The sequence below is a fragment of the Yarrowia lipolytica genome, chromosome 1D (genome assembly GCF_001761485.1).
Source record: "Yarrowia lipolytica chromosome 1D, complete sequence".
NCBI classification, from domain to species: Eukaryota; Fungi; Ascomycota; class Dipodascomycetes; order Dipodascales; genus Yarrowia; species Yarrowia lipolytica.
The window spans coordinates 2,583,345-2,606,697 of NC_090773.1; the positions used below are offsets into that span (position 1 = coordinate 2,583,345).

Sequence of the window (23,353 nt, forward strand, 5' to 3'; positions counted from 1 at the left end):
AAGGAGTGGCATAAAGTACAACCCCTAGCCAATCTCTCTGGCTCCTACTTGCGCTCCTACTTGGTGAGTGAGGCCAGCTCTCCCAAAAACACATCGGGTTTGACCACATCTGTTCCTCCGTAAACCACCTTTTTTCCTGCCTTAACACCGTAGTCCATCAGATTGGCGTACTCAGCGTAGTTGGCACCTCCAACCACAAACACAATGGCCTCGTTGTACGCCTGTTTTCGGGGCGGCTTTGTGCTGGAGCCACGCACCGACGGGTCGAAATATAAATAGTCGTCGGTAATGTCGCCAGACTCGGAAGGAGACACAATGCCGGACACAATTCGGGTCACGGGCATATCCTTGTTTTGTGGCAGATACGACTTGACGTTGGAAATGAGGTTGCCAATCTTGCCGGACGACAGCTTGGAGGCAAAGTTTCGGAACGATTGCTCCGACGTCTGGGGCTCCTGTGCAGAAGCAGCTGACGACTTCAGCGCCATCATTTTGGACAGGTCCTTGAGCCGCTTGACGTAGTTGAGCGCAGCCATGTCCACTCCCTGTGTGCTAAGAATACCCTCGTACTCCTTCTGTTCGGCAGCCGAGAGAGTGCCGGATAGGTAGACACAAATATAGGCTCTCAGCTTGTCCGTGCCAGACAGCTCTTCGTTCTTGAGCAGAGGCAAGAGAGCCTGCTTGTCCAGCCCGTCCTCGGCCTCAAACAAAATATCCAGCTGTCTCTTCTTGATTCGGTCCACCAGAGCAGTGGCAATGTTCATATGCATATCGATGACGGCTTTTCGAGCCGTGAGTTTGGGGATGGCCGAGATAGCCTTCTTGAGATGCGTGGGGGATGCATCTGTGTCCATATCGTTGATGTTGGCGCCTCCAGTGATCTGGCTGTACTCCTCCTTGTACTTATTGACTTCATTGTCCATAGACTCCGCCACCTCGGGGAAAGAAAGAAGCGAGTTTTGGTTCCAGAAAAAGTCGGAGGGCGCCACATCGTACGACTCGGTGGTGCCATTGTCTTTGGCGATTCGGATCTGGCCTCTTTCGGACTCAAACACGTCGTGAACCAGTCCCATGTAGTTGGACGAGTGCTGGAGCATGGACGCGAGATCAATGTTTCGGTCAAGAATCATGAGCACCGGTCGCGAGAGAGGGTTGGTGGTCAGTTTGAGGTTGTTGACGTGGTCTCTGAGCTTGGAGTCGAGTTTCTGGGCGACCATCTCGGCGGCGTTTCCTCTGGGACATCGAATGATGGGAATTTCACCCTGGGTGACAACCACAGAGAACAGACCAGACACAATCTGGTCGACGATGGCATTGAGCGAGTCCTCGTCCATCTTGGGGGATGCCAGCTCAGAGTAGATGTTAGGCAAGGCCAGAGAGAAGAGGTTGGCCTCGGAAACAACGTAGTTGAGGTAGTGGTCGTAGACCTGAGTAATCTGAGAGGCTGTGGCCACGTTGTCGGCTGCAAAGGTCTCCAGCAGCTGACGGGGAAGAGGAGACACGAAGTTGACGGACGCGGATTCGTAGAGCTGGGAATGCAGGTCTCGCGTGATCTTTTGAAGGTTGTCGGATGTAGGTCGCACAAAGTACACCACCGGAACGTCAATAGCGTACCGATCGGAATCCAGCAACATGTGGATGGTGACTCCGTTCTGGAACAGGTCGTTGACTCGCATCACCGACGAAATCACATCTCGGCCAAACTTGTCGAAGACCAGCACCTTCCAAGCCTGGCTTTTGTTGGCACTCCCATTTTCTCCAGAGAGAACACGCGTGATCGCGGCTGTGTTAGTCAGCGAATCATTGTCGGTTAGTCACGTGATACTCACCAATCTGCTTGTCTCGAAACGACTCGGGCAAAGTGCTGTTGTTCATTGGGCTAGACTTCCGAAACTCCTCTGAAGGAGAGATGCGTATGTCGTGGTCTTTGGAGATAAGGTTAGGTGGAGCGTGTCAGTCATGTGACCAGAATGGGGAAAAAGCACCGTGTTGGGGAAGAGTGAGAGTGGTCAGGGAATTGATCGGGCAAGAAATGCGCTGCTCCAAACGGCTGTTTCGAGACAGGTCGTATCGGACAAGTACTGCAGCTTGTATTATGTAATTTCACTGGTGTCCTCTTCTGGACGCCCTTACCCTGTCCCAAATAGGAGGCCAAGGTGATTTACCTATTTGGACTAGTGCAGTATGAAACTTGCTGAACAGGTGAAAGATGCAAGTCAGTCATGTTCGTATGTGGAGGACGGAGGGCTGCCGACAGGTTTTCTGCGACCATACATCTCGCCGGTGCAAGTACAAGTGCGAGTACGTTTACTTGTACTCTTAAAGATATAAAGAGGCTTGTACATACGTATGCCTGTGCTTGTACTCTGCAAGTATACAACCCCTGTTTTGGATACATAATCTGGAGCAAGTCATGGAGACTGTACTGTACAAGACGAGTGTCATTTGATGCGAACAACACAAGACGAGCTGCAAGAGGCCCTGATACAAGTACAATTACTTCCACCTGTACATTAAAACACGCTCGACCACCTTACAATCGCCTGTACTCGTGCATCATACCAACAACGTCAAGTCGGAACCTTCAAACGCGTCCTACAAACCAGCGATGGACGATCAGACAGGTTCACGTGATGTCGATGGCATCCAAGGAGCTTCCACTCTCATCATGTGTCGTTCGACACCATCTCTGGTGAACCTACGAGTACCGTCACATTCACAAATGCCCTTGTCCAGGTCTGGCAACACGAGTTGTAGACACCACACCGCACCCAATGAACCACAAGCACACAGCCATCCCTTTCCGGGGTCTAGCCAGTACAGTTAACCAGTGAGACTGATACTCCTTCCAGTCCCACTAAGACTGACCCTTGACAGGGGTCTACCAGCTCTAAAGGGATCAAGCCGGGGCAACAGTGTCCGCAACAGTGTCCGCAACAACACTGCAGCCACATCAGCCTCTGAGGGGATCATCTGAAGAAGGGCCATCTGAACCACCGAAGGAGCCTATATGCTTGAAGATGGACTCGGGGTCGTGAGCTGGCACTGCAAGTAGCGACGTGATATCCACGATACGTTCGAAAAGCAGCGCGATCCACGATATGGATGCATGTACAGGTACCCGTATTCCACGGACCCGTTCTATCTCTCCAACACAACTGTCACCATGAGCCGCATCAAAAGCCGTCATGGATCACTAGCGGTAAATGAACGTCTCTCCTTCCACCCTTTCCTCAACTCCCCGCCAAGCTCCCCCGGATCTTTAAACCCTTGCTATTAAAACGGCGTAAAGGTAATCAAGGGTGGCGGTGGAGTGCGAATGCGAACACTCGTTTCTCTGGTGCTATGGTTCTCCCGGCGCGTGACCCATTGCCTACCAAGGCTTGCAGAAAGGCGCTAGTTTAGCCGGAAAAAAGGACTATGTCTAAACGAAATCTAAGCGTACGTGGACAATGGGCCCAGAAGCAGGCCGCTCCACATGTTTACGTCATGGCCACTAGCGTACAAGTAGCGATAAACGCGGATATGGGGTGCATGGGGTATGCTCAAACGTGCAAGTAGCACCAGGGAGTAGGGCTAGGTCCGAAGCCACCGCCGCCGCCCTACTGCCCGCTTAATTGCTTTATTTACTCTTAGCGTAGACTTTGGATCATCCCAGAAACGTAAACGGGAGACATTTTGCTATTTTTACCCGCTCAGACAGGTCCCAGACATGGCTTGGAGGGGCCAAGTCTTGTACCACTAGCATTGCTCAGGGCGAATGTGGACGACAAGGGGTGTAGGATGACGTGTATTGTGCGTGTTTGAGACTGGTCTTGGATCGAGGTGGCCGAAACCAGGGCGCCGCCTCAGCCAACGGTGTTTGGGAATGAGATATCAAACGCAGATCATGATATGAGTCCAGGGGTGGAGAAATTAGAGTGTCAGAGAATGTAGCTACTCAACAGCGTCTGGTTGCTGGCAATGAGGAAGCTGCAGGGACATGCACGGAAACGGGAGAAGAATACGGTCCCGTTGTAACACACCACTGGAGATGACTACAACTACGGACTGACTACTCCTACAAGTACCATACTCCAACCCCTATTGCACAAAGCGCTGTGGACATCTGTCAATATGCAACTTTATGCATGTCTCACAGGTACCTAGGTGCATACCCAACTCTAAAACGCGGGCTATATGCATGTAGGCATATTCCACATGAGCAACGCATTTTGCAGATTGCATGGGTGTATCCGGTTTAGGTTGGGGGTGCGTGTTTTGATCACGTGATGCATCTCTTCCAGCGCCCGCCCGCGGCGTGTCGCTTTAGCTACTTGTAGCTACCGTAGTGCGCGTCGGTTCGATCTTGATCGGGCTCCGTTTCAGGGGCATGCAGCTAAAAAAATGATATTTCAGAAATACGCTGTCAGACGTTTGGCAGGTGGTGCCAGGGCTGATTGGAGGGGGTGGGCCGTGGCAGGCCGAGTACCTGTAGCAATGGCTCCGGGAGTCTTATATGGTGCTATTATTAACACTGGGTTCGATAATAGGCTCGTTAATGGGTCTTGTTTGGCTTTGGATTTCATTCCGCGCGTATCGTTGAGGTGTGTTTTTATATATATTTTTATATTTTTTACTTTTTACGGTTTTATCTCCGAGGCGACAATCCCAAGACAGACATCAGTAGGGTGTTTTGGAGGATGTGGTTCAGAGACAGCACAAGGTGTGTTGAGGCGAAAAAAGGAAAGATTGGGGGAGAAAGAGGCAAGAGAGGTTTGGGGAGCAGAGCAGTCGGCCAAAATGAGGGTTTTCCCGTTTCGACGTGTCTTTCTGTGGGTTAATAAATGGCGCACTGGGGCGACCAACGATCCTATATTGTATAGTATGGCGATAATGAGGGAATAAGTGGCGGGTCAATAACGGGACAACAACGGGACGACAGGGTCCCCGGCTGGCTTGGTACGTCATTATAGCCGTGGCGAGGGCCCGTCGATTCGATGGACATGGCTTTTGGAGCTTTTACTTTGGCCCAACAGCTTTTGTTTTCCTCCTGTTATCAGGCCCTCTTCCACCTGACCAGTGGAGGCAAAGCTTGCTGTGCTAAGCTCGAATTACTCGGACTAAATGGAGGGTGCCATGGAATGGACGGCCTTGTGGACAGGTACAGCCATCTTGCCATCTTCAGAGCCGCAATGGGCTTGGTATCAGCTATTGTCGGTTGCAGCTTGGCTCTCGTATCGTAGTATACATGTCCCTTCTCACCGACTGTATATAGATTTCACTGTAAGGAGGATACGGCACCTGTGTGGCTACAAGCCAGAGGCTAAGATATTCCGCCTGTGGGGCATGGTTCAGGGTCCACGCCAGAGTTTGACCTTCCACGAGCACTTGTCGGCCCCGTGCACGTCTTTTTCCCTCCTCCACACCACCATATTTCCTTCACCCAGGCTCCCCTACCCAGGTAATCTCCGGAACACAGCCTCCGGGTCGAGGCACCAGCAGAATAACACAGCAAAACCTTGTGGGGTGGAAGCTCGGGCTGGAATGAGAATGGCAAGGGAGACGGGTTTTTATGTTTGGTTTTGTGGGTAAAAAAGCCGAGGGAACTTGTATGGGGGGGAGAGGGGGAGCTCACTGTTTGGTCAGCGTCGCCATTTGGAGAATGGACGCCGGCGGTTTTCAGCCAATCACAGTCCATTATGTTGGCCGGGTGCAGCTATATATAGACTGTCCTCAAGGGCACCATTTCCCCATTGGGGAAGGGGCGAGTGACAAGTGCAAGCCATCCAGCAGATGTAGAGCGGACCAGCTACTTGTACGAGTCGTCGCACTTGGGCAGCGGTGCACAGAAGACATGTTTGTCGTCATTTTTTTTCGCCCCTTTTTGCCCTTACCCAAACACGTTCATCTCCTAAGAAACCTTCGGGGAGACAAGAAAATGCAAAAATCAAAAAGCTAACCATCATCACAACACCTCCCTTACCTTACTTACACTTGGACTCTGCAGCAATTGGCAGCACCACCTAGCTCGTCCTTGCTAACACCACCATTCCGTCGATTTCTCAGCCCCCGGGCCTCCCACAACACATGTCGAGACACAGAGTTCTGTCGCGTGAGTATTAGCCGTCGGCGCGAGCACCATTCCCGGTACTGGCCGCAGAATGAGCCTTTTGAGCCCCCTCCCTCCACGGTTACCACCAGCAAACGTGACGACTGGAGAGACAACAGAGCTAGAAAACAGGTCATGACATGGTGTGTTTTGGCCAGCAGACGAGCGACGGGCAGCCGGCTGTTTGTGGCCCACCTCAACCGGCCGGTTGCCATGTGTACCAGTGTCAAAAGACCGTCTCAACCACCGTATCCGACAAATATCTTGGCATCCACGACACGCTATTTTTTTCACGGAAAAACGTGCACGAGACCACCCCCCGGATATCCCATGAGAAGCACACACACCCAAGCACACACAACCAAACCACCTTGGACGCGGCCAGTGATATGACACCTGACATCAATGTCCCTTTCCCTCAAAGGGGCTCGAGGGACAGGACACTTGGTCATCCATCGACTTTGACGCGCAGATACACATATGCACACACTTGCAAGAACAAGTGTCGTCGTCGACTGTTCACTTACAACTCGTGTCTTGCACTCATGCTGTCCGTGCTATAGCCATCACAAGGTGCCGTCTCGCTCTATCCACTCTCTTACTAACCCAGTCGAATCGTCGCCCACAGCAGCCTTGCTTGCGTGGCGACTAACTACCTCCCACCACGTGTCTGTGGTCTGGAACCAGGTTACCGAGGCCAACGCGGCCTACGGCGTGTCCATGCAGAGCCAGCAGTTCGGCAACACCCGGTTCCGACCGCAGGTCGTGGCTTCCACCGTCCAGGAGGCGTTCCAAAAGGCCGAGCAGAAGCCCTTTGACTTTGTCATTGTCGCGCCCCAGTCGCTCAAACAACTCAACTCGCTCCACAAGCTCATCAAGCCCTACATCCACAAACACACCTGCGTCATTGTCGACTCCTCGCTCTACGGCGTCAACCTGGAGTCGCTTGTGGCCCAGACGCTGCCCAACACCGCCGTATACTCGCTGACGTGCACTGCAGACGTGCGACGAATCTCCCCCACCGAGTTTGCTCACTTTGGCCCCTCTACCACCACCTATGTGGGTCGATGCGTGCCCCAGGAGGGTTTCCAGTCCCGAGAGGCGGACCAGCTCATCCGGTCGTTCACCGTGGGACTGCAATCTGCCGGCCTCGACGCCTCCTTTTCATCCAACGTGCTGCAGTACCAGTGGGATCGAGCCATCCCTGCGCTGTCGTTCCAGCCTTTGACCATTCTTCTGGAGAGCCCCGTCCCCGCAGAGTTTGTGCAGGACATGCTGGCTCGGCCGCTCTTCTACGGTATCATGGCAGAGCTGATCCAGATTGCCGCTGCACAAAACGTGCAAGTGAACCGAAACGTGGACGAGTTCGAGAAGACTGCGCTGGAGGAGTTTCTCAAGGATGCACCCAAGCATGCGGCCGCCCCCTACACCCACGCACCTCTACTGTTCTACAACTACTTCAACAAGTTTGAGTTCCCCGTCGACGTGTTTCTGCTGCAGCCCATTCTTCTGGCCGACGACCTGGGTATCAAGACACCCTACCTCGAGTCGCTCTTCACCATCATGACACAGTACGCCCGCTTCAACAACACCAGCGGCGACGAAAAATCCAGTATATTCTTCACCCGACGCGGCGCACGCGGCTCCAACTCTGGCAACTCGTCCTCGTCGGATCTTCCTCTTGCCACATCTTCACCTGTGGCGCTCAAAAAGCCCACCACACCCGCTCTGAACGGCCATGCGCAGGGTCACGCAGCCACTCCCGACTCCAATGGTTCTCCTGCCCTGGACGTGAACGAGTACGCCGGCATTGCCTCTTACACTGAGTCTCCTCAGCAGAAGCAGCAGACACAGCAGCTCAAGGACAAGGAGGAGGCTCTTCGACAGCGAGAGGCAGCTCTTGCAGCTCGAGAACGGGCTCTGCAGAATGGCGAGGCCAACATGCAGCATCATCAGCAGCATATGCACCATCCCAGCCAGAGCGGTCCCTCCGGTCCTGGCAACCATTTCCCCGGGGGACCTGGTCCCTACGGTCACGGCCCCGGTCCTCAGTACGGCGGACCTGGACCCAACGGTCCCGGAGGCCCCGGTCCTGGACCTGGTCCCAACCCCTACATGAACGGCGGCCATCCCAACATGAGCATGCCCGCACTCAACTCGCTTCCCACATCACCGTCATTTGTGCAGAAGTTTGAAGCCGGTGCACACGGTGCCCCCTTCCTGCAGTCGCGGGCAGCGTCCTACTCGCAGCTGCGGGACTACAACACCGGCGTGGACGGCCCTTACAAGACGGGCGGACAACCAATGCAGCACAACAAGAGCATGGACGATGGCCAGTCGGTGATGGGCGACACTTCGATGATGTCTGGCGACGTGGACATGATGTCCATGACTGCCAAGCGCAACAAGAACCGATCTAGACACTCGTACTCCCGTGGGCAATCCTCCCAGACACATCTGCCCAACGTCAAGAGCATGAGCCAGAACGGAGACTTTCGTGGCCACGACACGCCCTTCGACACGGGCATTGCTGACTACGTGAGCGCAGTCACCTACAGAGCCCCCACCATGACCGGCTACCCCAGCCAGGAGTTTGGTCCTCAGTCGCGTAACAATTCGTTCAGCTATGGGCGAACCTCATCCATGGGCGTGGGTATGGCCGGAGGCGGTATGGGAATGCACTCCTCGGTACCTCCCGGAGGACGACGAAACACCAACAGCATGCCACCGCAGCAGAAGCAGCCGTTCCGGCCCATTGGGCCCAATTCCAACTCGTCCTCCAGCAATGTTGAGAGCGGGAGCGACAAGTCGCTGCCGTGATATTTATACCGAGGTACGTGTGCATCATAATTTAATGTATAATACGACTGGAGGAGGAGGCGATACAGGTTGTTTGGTGTTTTCATATACACCACAGGGTTAACTAATCATGTAATCAATCACATAATTTTGTTTTGTTTTAGAGTAAATCAGAGATTAATAATTGTACATTTGTTTGTCAGGCGGGTTGGGAGGAGCTCCACAGTAAGTATTTTCCCAACAAAACGTAGTTGACCCGAAAAAAAAAAAAAAGTGATTACAAACCAGAGCTGTTTGTTTAGATCGTCGGTGGGAAAAATTTGTCCCATCTCGGAGTTAGCAGTTAACTTCCGAACTCCGAAAAATAACCTTGCAGACGCATTTCCCTATCCAGTAAAATCTTAAAAATGATCACACCTTATTTGGAGCTGAGGCATTATGCATTACTATGCATTGGTTAATTTTTGGGCTCAAAGAGGGCAACAAACCCACATTTGGCTTAATTAGCCTGGGCTATTTATATCTCGACCCACTGGCCTCATTATAGACTCCAGGCTCACAGAGGTGATATAGGTTGAGAGCTTTTGGAGAGATACAGATGGTGCCGAACTGTCAAAAAAAAACTAGAATGGAATAGAAAAAGGGGCAGGAGCGGGTAAAAAGCAAAAATAATAATATTTTATAAATGCTGGATACTGGGCTTGCCACGACTACCAAAAAAACAGGTTTTCGTTGTGGTGCTGCTCGCTTTGTTGCGTCAGGCTTGGCTGCTCACGATAGGCACGCCTATTATGCGTCGGAAACGCACACGGTTCATGTTGAGGTGTATGGAAGCGGCGGCACTGTGAGAAGTGAGGTGGACCAGAGTGATGTCACGTCAAACAGTCAAACAGTGACATGAAAGACACAAAGACGGCTGTGTCATGTACGCTGTTCACGTGCGACGATTGTCTAGTTTTCGCCGGGGCAATATCTCGGCCAAAGAGAGAAAGACGATAGACGTCGAGAGGCGGCAGTGGTCTCCAGAGCCGTGAAACATCCACCGGATTCCCGACTCCACGGATGGAGGGACAAAAAGATCCAACCTCAAACAAGAGTGCAGCCTGGGCGTGTGGCTGAGCTTGGCTTCTTTTTTGCTCAAGCCCTTGCCACAGGTGGTTGCTGGTTTTACGCGAGCTTGGAATGGTATGCTTCACATGGTTCGCATCATAATATATTGGCGAAAAACGAATTTAGTATTGCTTTTGAAGGCTGCTGTACAGTAGAGCGAGAGTTGCTCCCAGGTACGGGCCAGGGTTCAGTACGAGGCCGTAAGGCTGCAATTATTTTCTTTTGTACCGCTACAGTAGCTACTGTACAAGGTGTGCTCATTGGAGTTGGAGTTGGAGTTGGAGTCGCGGATAGGGCTGAAATAAAATGAAAAAATGAAATAAAAATGAAAAATATGAAATATGAATGAAAAACGAAAAACATGAAAGAAAAAAAAGAAAAAAGAAAAAAGAAAAAAAGAAGAAAAACAACAGAATACGGTCAAGCTGCAGACACAAGCAGTCAACACTCGAGAGTTGTGGTTTTCTTACTCGTACTGTACTCACAATCGATCCAAGGATGCCACTTACTGCATCTGAATATACATGTAGTTCATAATCTGATTTATTGCTATATCGGCCTTTTTAGTTAGGGTGAAGGAACTCCAACCTTGTCAAGTAACACTTTGGAGCTCATCTCGGTACAAGCCACAGTGAGACGCGTAGATACCACTGTACAAGAACTGTAAGCTACGATTACACGCACGAGTGCTCCACAGATAATCTTTAGAAATGAATTTTGTACATGTCTCCAAAATAGATAAATAAGCGACAAGCTGCACTTGTTGAGCCACGCCGTGAGCTGCCAGCGCTACATGACCCTCCTCACCACTCGATTCTCATCTCCGCTGTGAGTCCACGACTCACCTGGCATCATAACAGGAGCAGTATTGGACATTGCCACAAATTCAGGCATCTCCCCAGTGGATCCATCCCAGTATGAGTCTCCTGTAGCTTGAGGGAAGAAGCCGAGTTCTCCGCCCACGCCCTTGTCTTGGACATCGTCGTCGTTTGTGGTCAAACAGTTGCTCACAAAGCCCGTGGCGTACGCCAACAGCTGCTCGTAGATGGGCAGAAACACCTGCTCAGACGTTTTGATGTTGGAGTTTTTCAGTTTCTTCATGAAGTTGATGCAGAACCGCATCCGGGACAGATCCGCTGACGTGGTAGAGTCCAGAGGAGTGAGGATGATCGTCTGGAATAGCACATCGAACGCTACTGTGGGAAAGAAGGCAAAGATCCAAATGAACGACGTGTATCGCATATCCATACGGGTCAGAGCGTTGCAGATCTTTCGAGCAGAGGATCGGACCAACGAGTTGGAAGCAAACACACGCTTGGAAGGAATATCAACATGTGGCAGGTTGAACGCCTGTCCGGTGGACTGGTTGCTCTGTGTGTAAGACCTGTTCTGTGAGAAGGACGCAGAGAAATGCTCGTTTCGATGCGGTGGAATGTAGTTGCCGTTGCTGCTGTACTCTGCTGGATTGAGAGCCTGCGCAGTCGCGTCAACGTCGTACGAGCCAAAAGTGGGCCTCACAAAACTCAGGTTGACCGGAAGAGCCCATCGCGGGTACCAGAAGAAAGTCTTGTGGATGAGAATGGTCACGTGCAAATACATGCAGTTGAGCAGAGTGAGACCGAGGTTTCGAACCCGGAATCTGTAAGCGTTGCAACACCGTTCGTTGATGAGACCCTGGATATTGACGGGTCGGATGTGCACTCCATGTAAGGGAGCATATGCTTCCAGAACGATAGGATGCACTGCATCATACTCGGCTTCAAAGTCGAGATCATGAGGAACTGAGGCTCGCCACGATTGTAGCTCGGAGTCGAGTTTTGAGGCAATGTGTAACAGCTCCACAGGGTCACGTGTATCGGGAGGAAACACGTTATTGTACAGCTCGTCACAGACACGAGACTGAAGACGGCACAGACGAATGTATGGATTCAACCACGAGTTGCAGGGGGTGTTGGCAGTGGAGTGCATCTTGGGTGTGAAAGGACCATGGTGTTGGTCTTGAAGAGTCGATTCGGGGTACAAGAGAGAAATGTCATAGTCTCGAACCAGAGGACGACGAGCCAACCGGCCCAGAAAAGTGGCCTCAAACATATAGGTGACCCAAAAGCAATTTCTGAGAGTTCGATGTCGGCTCATAAACCCAATGCTTTCTTCTCTGTGCAATCTCATCTGGTAGCAGAGTCTCATGCAGGTTGTTATGAGAGGTTCCATCAGTTGAGGTTCACTGGACGCCGTGGTACTAGTCAATAACACCAAGCAAGCCTGTAGAGATAGTTGTGTGTAGTTACTTGTATCTGATGTATTTCCTAGACCCTCGGGTCCTCCTCCACCACTAATTAGCTTCATGTAGTCTCTCTGGGCATTGATATAGACCTGGTCTCTTACAGCTGTGGCCTTCTCCAATGGCAAGATTGTGTCTGCGAGTTCAGCTGCGTTTTTGTTGCGTGTCACGTCCATGAAAATCTCCAAGCTGACCAGCACGCAGCTGTGGAAAAGCAGAGACTCGGGACACGAGAGATTATACAGCTGGACGTGGCCGTCTCTGTAATATTCATCCTGCTTGGCATTATCGGATTCAATGACCACATTGAAGACCCTTAGCACGTCGACATCATCCACAATATCGAGATAAGGGTTAGCAGCCTCCAGAAACGTGCGTGCCAGAAACCGCAGCACGTCTTCGTTCATGCAAATCGGTCTGCTAGGCAGCACCGGTGGTCTCCAGTTGCGTAGAAAGTTGAGTCCCGTTTCAAACAGTGACTCAGTCAGGTGGGAGTACCGTTTGTGGAATCCAACGTCGCACGTCTGTGTCTCAATCCACCGAAGACCAGCGTCGGAAGTGGAGCAGAAGACGGGCCGGTTGGCCATGGGGTCGTCATATGTGAACGGGTTGGAATATGTTAGCGTGTTGTGGTTGGTATTGTGGGTGTCGTGAGAATCGTGGGTATCATGAGAGTCGTGGGTGTCGTGATTCGCCAGGTTCTGTGTATCTGGGGTGATGTGTTGGACATCCATAATGGGTTCGACGGCCTGTTGGGCCTGTATCGGATCTGGAGGGGTCGTGGATGGCGTGACCATGGCGTTCATGGTTGTCTGAACGTCTGTGGGCGTTTCCGAGGGCGTAGCCACCATTCCAGCAAACATCTGGGGCACCACATTGTTGACTTGACTGTCGATCCTCTCAGTCTTTCGTTTCTTCTCCAGTCGGCGTGCAAAGCTCTCGAGCAGCTCCTGTCGCGCCGCAACGTCGCAGTTTTCGTCCTGCGACATGATCTGCAGCTTTTCCTCCATCACCTCCAGCTTGGTTCGTCGTCGTTTGCGCGCTTGGGCTGCGTACACACAGCTGGAGCCGCTGCGCACGCAGTTTGCACACGTGGGTCGAGTGCCACAACACCGCGATTTCTTCTGGCGACACAGATCGCACGCCTGCACCGTTCGCTTGGGATCGGCCATTTTTGCCTCGTGTTCCGTGTCCATGGACCCTTCCCTCGGAGGAGGAGCGTTGTTGGTATTCGGATGGAGTCGGTAGTGCAGAGAGCTGCAGATGACAAAGAAAAAGTCGTACAGGGTGGTATCGACAGCGTCGTGGGGTTAGAGAGAGCAAGAGGAGGCTGGCGGGGAGTAGAGCGACAAGAAAAGGCTATAAGCAGGCTGCCAACAGCGCTCGACAGCTTATGATTGTCTGGGAACGTGTCGGGTCTGAGGTTATGAGCAATAACAGTCAGTTATGACTGGCGGGTCTGGACATAAACAGCTTTTGCCACGCACGGAAAAGCTGCTAGTTGGCTTTGGCAACGTTGGAACGAAGGGGGGTGGGGGGAAGTAGACAGGAGACAAGTGCATGGCCACTACACACCTTGCCTGAAGGGTGGGGACATGGACAGTAAGTGAGGAAAACAGAATCAGGAAGGTGCAAGTGCTGCAAGTAGATTGAAACCACACATGTGATGAGAGAGGGGCGAAAGGAGGGCTTGTGTTGAATAGGGTAGTTAGGAAAAGCCATTCCACCCCTGTTTATCTCTTAGATCTCTCTTGGCCCCTTTCTAGTTATGCAGTGCAGAACGGCACTGGCGGGTTCCAATAGCCGTTTCTGGTCGACGGATTCATAGTCATCGCTTGGCATAGGGCTGAAACAATCTTGAGAAGATGCTAGCATCTCTACATTGGCTGTTTTCTGTAGTTGAGAGGTGCTAAACACAACCATAGATGGACGCTAGCTGTGCTGTGCAGGCACTACGGGCAAGCGTTGGCGTGTGTTAGTGGAAAGAAGCACATTGGCGAGATATATGGATGAGTAATGTAGCGGATGTTCTAATTATTCAGTCTGGCGCTTCCATCTCTGTAGATTGTACATTGAAATAACTAGTTAGATGATGGTCTGCTTGAAGCCTAGTCTCTGAGTCAATAGTAACTAATACTTTTTGGTCATACAGTCTCAATTCAACGACAGTACTTGTAGATCTCTCATATTTCTCTTCACGTCTAGCCGCCAACATTCGCTTCAATACCCAACCGCTGTTAGCGTCTTCACAATGCGAGTCCAGCGCTATGCCACTCCACCTAGACTACAAGTAGCTAGTGCTTTGGAAACTGCAGCTTCGAAAAGCTCGTGTTTTTGCCAAGATGAGCTACTGCCGCCACCGTTCAAAATTCCGCTCCGTGTCTCACAGGCTGAGATCCAAAGAAGCAACGAGGACCAACAACCGGCGATGAGGTGCATGCAGCTTCATGCAAGATAATCTGGTAATATCTTTCATCTGCGGGTGCTGAGTCAGCGGGAGAAAAGGGGTGATCAGAGAAAGAGGTAAAGAGCAGACCTTCACCTGATAATGATACGGTTCAGGTGTCCAATATGTTTTCTATAGTGGCTGGCGTCGTCGAGACCGACATTTCCGACTGGCGATACTGAGCTAATAATCTGCACCGAAGGTGAAGGTGCCAGAAGATGGAAAAGAAAGCAGGAATTCTGAGGGAAAAAAACTGGGAAAAAAGTACTGAAATCTATTCTCCTAGTCGATCTGATCATCCTATTACCATTTCGATACCGATATCTCTTCAGCAACTTGCTTTCGGTGGACACTTTTGTCTCGAATGTACACTTCACATGTCTCACCGATAAACGAAACATCTACAGTACAAGTAGCTACACTTACTCTACTTCTTGTCGTACTCCTATACCAACCACCTCAGTATATCTGCCATACAACTACAACACATTATGTCAGATTAATTATTAAATAATTGGAGATGCGCTCATCCTCCCGACCCCTCTTCTCCCCCCCTTATCGTGATGCAATCTATAAAGCCATGCTCAGCCATTCCCACTGTCCGTCTCTCTCCTCGACGTTGGCAGCTCCAAACATCTTAAGCTCCTCGGAATCCGTCTTGTTGGGGACGATGCCCACGGGCGATTCTTGTGTCGACGGCTGGGTTGGCGTGCTCTGCGCAGTATCTCCCTTGACGGTCGCCTCCTCCTTCTTCCGAGAACGAGATCTGGATCCCCCCTTGCGAGTGGCTGTGGACGCGGTCTCCTTGGCCGAGTCCGGACTAGGCGTGTTTGTGCTGGCTCCACCGGTCCCCGACGAAGATGCATTGGTTCCGTTGGTTCGGTTTCGCTTCTTGATCACATCAGTCTTGAGCGACAGAGGCCGGACAACTCCGTGGAGCTTGAGGAACAGACCGCAGGCGTTGCACAACGGCTCACCCTCAGGGTTACGTCGCCACAGCGGCGTGGTCTGCGTGTGGCAGTTTGTGCACGACGTAGGCTTGTCGTCGGCCGTAACTGTGTTGGCGCCAGCCTTGACATTGGTTGACGAGACATTGGTCTTGGGCTTGGAGATGCGCTGCTGGGGAATGTTGGACGTTGACATGGTGCGCGGCAGTCCTCGGGGTGTGGACGTGCCGGATTTCGACTGCTTTCGGGCCGTCGAAATGTGCGACATGTCCACCACAGACTGTGACCGCTGATTAGAAAGATGGCCTTGGTTGATGGCCACCGTCAGATTCTGGTTCATTTGCTGCTGGCCCATTTGCTGCTGGCCCATTTGCTGCTGCTGCTGCTGCTGCTCCATGCCGCCCATGAAGTCGAACGAGGCGGGCTCCACCCACTGTGGGGTGCCCATGTTGGAGCTAGGAAGTGATGTAATGCCCGGGGTGGAGGCCTGGGAGGCGCTTCCGAGCTGAATATTGTCAAAGTACAACGCGTCCGAATTATACTCCGGTCGTTGATACACTCCAAACGGCGACGACTGCGACAAAGGCGTCTGCTGTTGCTGGCCCTGCGCCTGGTTCAAACGATTGCTGAGGTTGGAGGCACGGACCCGCTGCTGATGCTGGTGAGACGCCTGCGTCTGGTTGGGCATGCCAAAGTCGGGAGCTTCCATCGCCAGGGGGTCCAGCGAGAAGTGAAACGCGTTGGGGGCGTCGTCCATGAAGGATTGACGTCGGAACGTGGTGGCGGGGAGCGATTGCGAGTAGTCAGCGGGAGCATGGAAGTCGTTGGCGGTGAAGGTGATGGGAGAAGTGACATGTGACGGCGAAGTGAGCGTCGAGTTACTCATATGGCCTCCGTTGACCGACGGAGTGTATTCGTTGTGGTTGTGGTTGTTGTGGCTATTGTGGCCAGTGTTGGTGGTATTGTTCTGGGGAGCCCATCGGTTCCGGTTGGACTCGCTGAGCCGCTTAATGTGGGCCATGTAGTCAAACGAGTCGGTGTCATCGTTATCATCATTATCATGGCCACCGGCAGCTTGGCGAAGGCCCATCTCAGCGCTCATGACGACCCGAGAATCCCGATGCACAGATGCGTTCTGGCCCAGCTTGGAGTGCAGTTTCTGGGCCATTTTTGCGTGGTACTGCAGCGCGCAGTTCTTGAGATCCAGCGCCATCATCCGCCACGTCAGGTTGGCTATTCGCTCCTGGTTGGGCAGCTGGTATTTGGCCTTGGAATACATCTTCCACATGTTGGTGACCATGGCGAGATCTGTGCTGGGGTCTGACGAGAGGCCTATTCGTTTTGCAGCTGCAGACACCGGTGCTGCAGGTTGGTTCATCTGTGTCAATCCATCGTTTTTCAAAGTGTTGAAACCTCCTCCGCCAAAACTGCTCATGCTCTCGACCGAGGTTGTGTTGGTAAACAATGACGAGGTGTTGGAAGAGGCGCCCGAAGAGACGAAATGGTTGTTGGTGGTCTGGTAGTCCATGTGGTTTCCAAACGGCCCACTTGACCCGATATAATCGTGTCCAATGTCGAGATCCATTGGCATAAACGACATGGTGGTTGGTGTTGCTGAAATGAGATGAGAAGGGTCGTGTGAATCTCTTATCTGTGGTCGAAAGGGGGGGGTAAAAGGCACTTTGCAGGCTCAAATCACGTCTGATTTGCGCGGAAAAACGGAGGGCAAGAGGTTTTGTGGCGGCAAATACACGGTCGCAAACTGATATGAAAAACGGTCCACAAATCAAGCCCAATATCGAGGATCCAAAGTTGGTGACACTGTAGTTGATAAACCTCAACTATCACAGTCAAGCAAACCTTAACAAGGTTTTGTCCGCTTATCTCTCGCTTGTCATTGGACGATATGCATGATAAGCAGTAGCCAATGGAGGAGAGGACGGTGTGTTTGGGGCGTTGCGGGCAGATATTTGGAAATACGCGCCGACCAAATGGTGTATCACGTGACGCCGACCACTCGTGTCGTTTTTTTTCACGCCCAAAAACCCCATTCTGCCCTTTTGAGCCCCTTTTACAAACGGGCCCGCGCGACCTCCTAGGCACGCTCGTTTAATATAACACTATTAAGCTCTTAACGTTTTCTTTGTGCGAATCTACTTTGACGTCGCTGCAGCACCTTGTCTCGAAAGTTTGTTCCCGGAACGTCCCGAGGAATTGGTGAAGATGAGAAGACGGCGGAGGTGGATGGGGGACGGTGGTGTGTGTGGTGGTGGTTGGTGGTTGTGGTGGTGGTGGTGTGTGTGTGGCGGCTGTTTTGTGTTTGTATTGTGGTGGTTTTTGTGGCCGTAGTGCCGTAGTGGCCGCCGGCCGTTGCGTGTCAATAGCACGGTGAACAGCACTGGGGTTAAGTTGGAGGTCGTATACTGACTCAGTGACAGGTTAGTGATTCTCTTGGACTAAGAGTGCAGTATAACCGTATGTTTAAACGGAACTGAAGGGGGGACGTGTCTACGGGAAACGTAGGACGACCAGCATGGTTCAAAGCGAAAAACTCACCTGTTCGCATCCTCCGCTCGTCCTCCGCTCGTCCTCAGCTGGTTTCCTCCAACCTTCGATTACCGACGGACCGGGGCGGTTTACCCTTGTCACCACCAGCTGCACCTCGCCTCGTTCGGCGTGGGGGGCGTGGATAATGTCGATCGCAGCGCTCGCTAGGCACCTGGTCTCACAGGGCCAGGGTTTAATAGCCGTTTTAATAGCACGAGGAACCATAGAGTTGGGATGGGCGTGTTGTCTTTGTTCTGCTACAGTACACACGAGCGTCCAAGTCAGGCCACCCAAGGAGAGTCGAGGCTGCATCAAGACCGGCTCTCACGTGCGAGGTGGGAGAGGTGCCAGAGTTGCGTGTCAGCCCCGAGCTGTTATGCCTGCGGCGACAAGCATCTGGGTCCAAGGGATTACTCATCTCTGACACATCACTAAGCCAGTTCTTATGCTCCGGACTTAGGATTCGGCCCCTGCAACACGAGCCGTCTTAAACTCGTTTGATCAAACGTTCGCAAGAGGATCGATCTGGAGATGCCTGTCTTGTAAACGCAATCGTAGCAGAATAAGACATGTCCGTCGTGTTTTAGCCACACGTACGGAGCGTGCAGGGAGAATGTGTGTAGCGAAACTGGAATTGCAACCAAGTGCAACTAATAAGCCAATATGCCTCGTTCCTGTTGGTCGAAACTTTCGGTATAGATAGCGGTTAGGATTTCTTGGTTGGGTGTCTAAAACTCATATATACTTGCCAAGTGTCTTACTTTTCATTCTGGAGAGCACCTACGTCCAATCAGCTTGTTTCTATCGTCATTAGCGCCCCTTTACTATACCATCGCAGCCCGTTTATTATCTCGAGGCACACGGCCTTGAACTGCGGCCCTCCGCACGTATGTTTACACCTCGAGAAAGCACAAAAGCGAGCTAGACCTTGCCGTGGATACAGTTGCGAATGAATCGATCGCCCGCGGGGTCCGTCGGAGAAGTATTCACTCCGTGCCCATACGCAAGTGTATACAACCGCTCTCACAACGTGCCAAGGACTCCATTTGGTGATGTCGCCGTTACGCTAATACATAAGGGACCGCCTCTATTATTAGAACGACCCAGCGGTAGCTCCAGAGTCCACCGAGACACGGAATCCGAAATGGGCGAGTACCTATTGTACGAGTACCAGTTATAGTCGGAGCTTAAGACTACTAGCGGTCAGATTCTAGATCGATCTTCATTCCAGTTTGTGTTAATTTAGAAGGGTAGATGGATAGAATGAACGTACGAGTACAAGTAAGTACACTGTACGAGTACTCGTGCGAACACTGATGCGTACGACACCTTTGCATTCGAACTTTTCCGTGAGACTCGTTTCTGGACCAAGGAACACAAGATGTCAGCTACAGAACCCACAAGCAATTCCACGAGGTTCACGACTTTGATTTAGAGCACCTCCTGAATCAGCGGATCTATTTGACATTTTCCCGAAATTGTTTGGATTATATTGGACTTTTTGTGATCTCTATTAGTCATTCCAATAAGTCGGTTTTTCTTCATAAGGAACTGACGAAAAAAGCAAGTTTCTCACTGGTTCAACGAGAAACATGGTTAGTCAGCAAGACTCAAATAAAATCCACCCTGTTCCATCTTCCCCCTTTTGTATTACTAAGCCGCTGATCTCTTCAGTTGTTAGTATGACGACATAATTACTTGATGCACATTGGAAGCAGCTCATTGGGTAAATAGGATCGAGGGAAAATGGCAGGAGTTTTGAAAATAAATGCTCGAAAATAAATGTTGAAAATAGATTCCAGATAATCACGTGGCCACTGGGAGGTTTCTTATGGATCATTATCTCTTACACTCTTGGGGTTACATAACCATTCACTTCACTTTGGCACGGCTCTAACTTTGGGGGTTACCCGGCCATCTGATAATTCACACCTTCCCCAGAAGATATCAGCCGTGGATATATCATTCTTTCAGCACCGCCTTTGCGACACCCCCAGCTTGCCACGCACCGCACACGTTCTCTGCACACCATGCTCACAACCGATTCGCTCAAGGATATCCTGATGGACCGTTTGGAGGCCCATCATGTGGAGGTGACCGACGCCAGTGGAGGATGTGGCCAGGCATTCGAGGTTCTCATTGTGTCCGACATTTTCAAGGGCAAGAACAAGCTCATGCGACACAGACTGGTCAACACCAAGCTCAAGGAGGAGATTGCCGCCATCCATGCCTTTACACAAAAGTCCCAGACCGTGGAGGAGTGGGAGAAGTCCAAGGAGGCTTAGGGAATGAGGATGAAAGCAGGATGAGAAGAGGATGATGTGATGACTGAGATGACAGATATGACAGACGACAGCAGAAGGACTGGTCTACAAAAATGCATTTACTATTATTGACATTCATGGTGGAGGGTAGAGATGCCGAGTATAACGACCCTACCAAGGGTGTCTGTGGTTGCGTATTCGTATTGTCGTGTATGGAGCAGGTGAAGGAGTACTTGTACGAGTAAAGTGGCAAGGGCTGTGTCCATCCAGTTGGACAGTCCAGTTTCAACAAAAAATGTAACTAGAGTTGATGTTCCTAAGTAATAGGCCCAAGTAGTAACTGGCAGCAAATACTGTCTGTAGGACATGTAGTGTAGCGGACTTGATACTGTAGTATAGCGGACTCGAAGGTTGGGTTGTCGGTTTCAATGGTCATATCATCTCAACGGGACTCGTACTGTCGAATCTAGTCTAGTCTCTGGTGAAGAATGAAGACATGCAAGACGATACTTGGAAGTACGAAACTGCAATTCTGAATCGACTCTTGAAGTATCCCTTGTCGGATCTTTTCGTCTCCTAGAGATACCACTGGCAATCTAGACGGAGGAGTGAGTGGTACGTACAGTGCTCATAAGTACAAGCCGGTGCATTTCAGTCCTAAGTTCTCTTCATTCACCATAAGAGTCTTGAATCTGGTTACATATCTCTCTCCTAGCACACATCAACTCCTGGGTCTAAAAACTACCCTTTACAGCAGCTGAGATTGTCTCAATCAAGGCAGCAGATTGGCTTCAAGAGAAACTTGGTCAAAGATACACGCAAGTTCTGTATGGATACGGCTACTCGTGCCTGTAGGGTACAATACACGTTTGACAATAAGTTGATAGACTAAATTAATAAATTATAGATAACTTATTTGGTAGCACCGGTGCCGGTGGAGCCGGTGGAGCCGGTGGAGCCAGAGTTTCCACCAAGGAAGTTGTTGATCGACTCCTTGGCCTGGTCAACGTACTCCTGGGGCTTGCCGGAGTTGATGAAGTCCTTGGCCTGGTCAATGTAAGACTCGCCCTCCTTCTCGACCTTGTTCTTCTCGTCGGAGATGTCGGACTTGGCCTTGGAGGTGTCGGACTCGAACTTGTCGCCGACCTTCTGGGTGGTGGACTTCTGGGACTCGGGCTCAACGGCGTTGGCAACCTTGTCGTAGGCGTCGGTGGCCTTCTCGGAGAGCTTCTCGCCAGTGGACTTCTGGGAGTCGGGGGTCACGCCCTCGGAGAGCTTGTCAGTGAAATCTTTTCGGCCGGCTAGGTTAGTAGATGGTCTAAAGTGGACATCAGACAGGAGTCTGTGGCAGTCTCCGAATCGCTCGTCTGACGATGGAATGGACCTGAGCCAAGGACGCTAGTCTGTTGATGACTCTCACGCTCTCACGCTCTCACGCTCTCAGAGGTTTCTAGGTATCCAACCCACGCTTCACTCTCCATCTGAATACTCACCCTGAGACATTGTAGTATATGTGTGTGTGTTGGTGCTAATAATCCGTCCTCTCCACCCCTTTATATACACCGGGGTCTCCGCCCACGATTGCTACTGCCCGTCCCAAAAAGTACACTGTCGGCTTAGGGTTCGCCAACTCGCATCTGGAACGCACCTGGCCCACACCTGCGCAGTACTGGGTGCATTAGCGGGGGCGTTGGTTGCTGTTGATACCGTGTGTGTTGCTGGTCCTACAGCGCTGGAACACGGTCCCCTCAACTCCAGCCCAAATTTTGTGGGTAATTGAGCGTTGCCAAAAGTCGACGGGTCGAGTGAGATGGCTACCATCTCCCCAATTGTGGCTCGTTGTGTAATCTCCCCTCCGTATTGCTCTGCTGTCCCACACCCAGAAAGAGTGCCTACATTATTGGCGTGAACTTTAGTGTGGGGGAGGTTGGGGATGTTGGTTGGGGAAGTAGACATGTGAGAGAGGTGATAGTTATAGCGATCAATTCGGACGACTGAGACGGTTGGAATGGTACCACTTTCTAGGCTCAATTCGCCCTGGAATGTCCTCCACGTCGCTACCCTCCCCCACAAAGACCAAATAGCAACCCAATCTTAAACACATCAATATACTCTAATTCTGGGGGGTTGTTTCAGAAACCATGTTCACCACCGCAAAGTGGCCATTGAGGGCGAATGTGAAATGGAAAGCGACCCAAAATAGCCTCCTTGGGTTGGTGGCAGCCGCACCGTCAGATTGTGCCCTTCGCTTTTCGTTTTCCGCCTTTTTTCCCGCCGGCTCGCCGTGTCCCGGTTCCTCGCCACCGGGCCATCTCCTTCGTGCGTCGCATCACGTCACCCTGCCACTTTGGACGGTTTGGACGTCTAGAGACAGAGCCAATGCAAGAGCAATTTGCCACCGGCGTGCGCGGCCGAGAGAGAGTCATGTGAGCAAGAAAATATTTGTACGGTACGTTCCGCCGTGCGTGGTCCACAGCAGGTACAGTAGCAACATGTGATTGCACTATAGATGCCCTTGTGGGACTTTAGCGAGAAGCAAGATGCTTGTGGAAGGTCAGAAGACAGTGGTTGTGCTGTTATTGTCCAAGTGGCAAGGGTTTGAGTGCCTGCAAGTATCTGAACTCCTCCTTCCTGTTCCAGAACTACAACCGTGAATGTACTTACTACCCAGTATGAATTGGGGCGACGAGTGTAGGCAAAGGAGATACGAAACCGACATTCAAGTTATGTGGAGTCTGTGGGAACATTGCTATTGAGTGAATATGCGCCCTGCTGGGTATTTCTGGGAATTATCCGGGAACTATTGGAATTATCCGAGAATTATCTTGATCGAAATGAAATAAAATAGCAAAAAATCACAAGCGCGCA

General features: G+C 51.5%; 11 protein-coding genes across 11 annotated transcripts; 6 read left to right on the top strand and 5 right to left on the bottom strand.

The window, feature by feature from the left end:
* Positions 1-56: 56 nt before the first annotated feature.
* Positions 57-1,875, bottom strand: YALI1_D25851g (uncharacterized protein; the record flags this gene model as incomplete). Its single annotated transcript, XM_503071.4, has 2 exons — positions 57-1,783; positions 1,830-1,875. 2 exons carry the CDS (start codon positions 1,873-1,875, stop codon positions 57-59), a joined length of 1,773 nt encoding a protein of 590 aa, XP_503071.2.
* A 347-nt stretch (positions 1,876-2,222) lies between these two features.
* YALI1_D25856g (uncharacterized protein) lies at positions 2,223-2,696 on the top strand (the record flags this gene model as incomplete). The annotated part of the gene is made up of 1 exon (XM_068282790.1): positions 2,223-2,696. One exon carries the CDS (start codon positions 2,223-2,225, stop codon positions 2,694-2,696), a length of 474 nt encoding a protein of 157 aa, XP_068138891.1.
* A 1,690-nt stretch (positions 2,697-4,386) lies between these two features.
* Positions 4,387-4,887, top strand: YALI1_D25877g (uncharacterized protein; the record flags this gene model as incomplete). Its single annotated transcript, XM_068282791.1, has 1 exon — positions 4,387-4,887. One exon carries the CDS (start codon positions 4,387-4,389, stop codon positions 4,885-4,887), a length of 501 nt encoding a protein of 166 aa, XP_068138892.1.
* Positions 4,888-5,106: 219 nt separating this feature from the next.
* YALI1_D25885g (uncharacterized protein) lies at positions 5,107-5,574 on the top strand (the record flags this gene model as incomplete). The annotated part of the gene is made up of 1 exon (XM_068282792.1): positions 5,107-5,574. The coding sequence occupies one exon, from the start codon at positions 5,107-5,109 to the stop codon at positions 5,572-5,574; it is 468 nt and encodes a 155-aa protein (XP_068138893.1).
* A 997-nt stretch (positions 5,575-6,571) lies between these two features.
* On the top strand, positions 6,572-8,911 carry YALI1_D25899g (uncharacterized protein; the record flags this gene model as incomplete). The annotated part of the gene is made up of 1 exon (XM_503072.3): positions 6,572-8,911. The coding sequence occupies one exon, from the start codon at positions 6,572-6,574 to the stop codon at positions 8,909-8,911; it is 2,340 nt and encodes a 779-aa protein (XP_503072.3).
* A 1,878-nt stretch (positions 8,912-10,789) lies between these two features.
* Positions 10,790-13,477, bottom strand: YALI1_D25968g (uncharacterized protein; the record flags this gene model as incomplete). The annotated part of the gene is made up of 1 exon (XM_503073.3): positions 10,790-13,477. One exon carries the CDS (start codon positions 13,475-13,477, stop codon positions 10,790-10,792), a length of 2,688 nt encoding a protein of 895 aa, XP_503073.3.
* A 1,820-nt stretch (positions 13,478-15,297) lies between these two features.
* YALI1_D26006g (uncharacterized protein) lies at positions 15,298-17,274 on the bottom strand (the record flags this gene model as incomplete). The annotated part of the gene is made up of 1 exon (XM_503074.3): positions 15,298-17,274. One exon carries the CDS (start codon positions 17,272-17,274, stop codon positions 15,298-15,300), a length of 1,977 nt encoding a protein of 658 aa, XP_503074.2.
* A 2,143-nt stretch (positions 17,275-19,417) lies between these two features.
* On the bottom strand, positions 19,418-19,766 carry YALI1_D26030g (uncharacterized protein; the record flags this gene model as incomplete). Its single annotated transcript, XM_068282793.1, has 2 exons — positions 19,418-19,609; positions 19,662-19,766. The coding sequence occupies 2 exons, from the start codon at positions 19,764-19,766 to the stop codon at positions 19,418-19,420; spliced, it is 297 nt and encodes a 98-aa protein (XP_068138894.1).
* Positions 19,767-20,251: 485 nt separating this feature from the next.
* YALI1_D26036g (uncharacterized protein) lies at positions 20,252-20,506 on the top strand (the record flags this gene model as incomplete). Its single annotated transcript, XM_503075.3, has 1 exon — positions 20,252-20,506. One exon carries the CDS (start codon positions 20,252-20,254, stop codon positions 20,504-20,506), a length of 255 nt encoding a protein of 84 aa, XP_503075.1.
* An 891-nt stretch (positions 20,507-21,397) lies between these two features.
* YALI1_D26051g (uncharacterized protein) lies at positions 21,398-21,988 on the bottom strand (the record flags this gene model as incomplete). The annotated part of the gene is made up of 2 exons (XM_503076.3): positions 21,398-21,786; positions 21,979-21,988. The coding sequence occupies 2 exons, from the start codon at positions 21,986-21,988 to the stop codon at positions 21,398-21,400; spliced, it is 399 nt and encodes a 132-aa protein (XP_503076.3).
* A 1,037-nt stretch (positions 21,989-23,025) lies between these two features.
* Positions 23,026-23,333, top strand: YALI1_D26064g (uncharacterized protein; the record flags this gene model as incomplete). The annotated part of the gene is made up of 2 exons (XM_068282794.1): positions 23,026-23,118; positions 23,181-23,333. The coding sequence occupies 2 exons, from the start codon at positions 23,026-23,028 to the stop codon at positions 23,331-23,333; spliced, it is 246 nt and encodes an 81-aa protein (XP_068138895.1).
* Between the last annotated feature and the right edge of the window lie 20 nt (positions 23,334-23,353).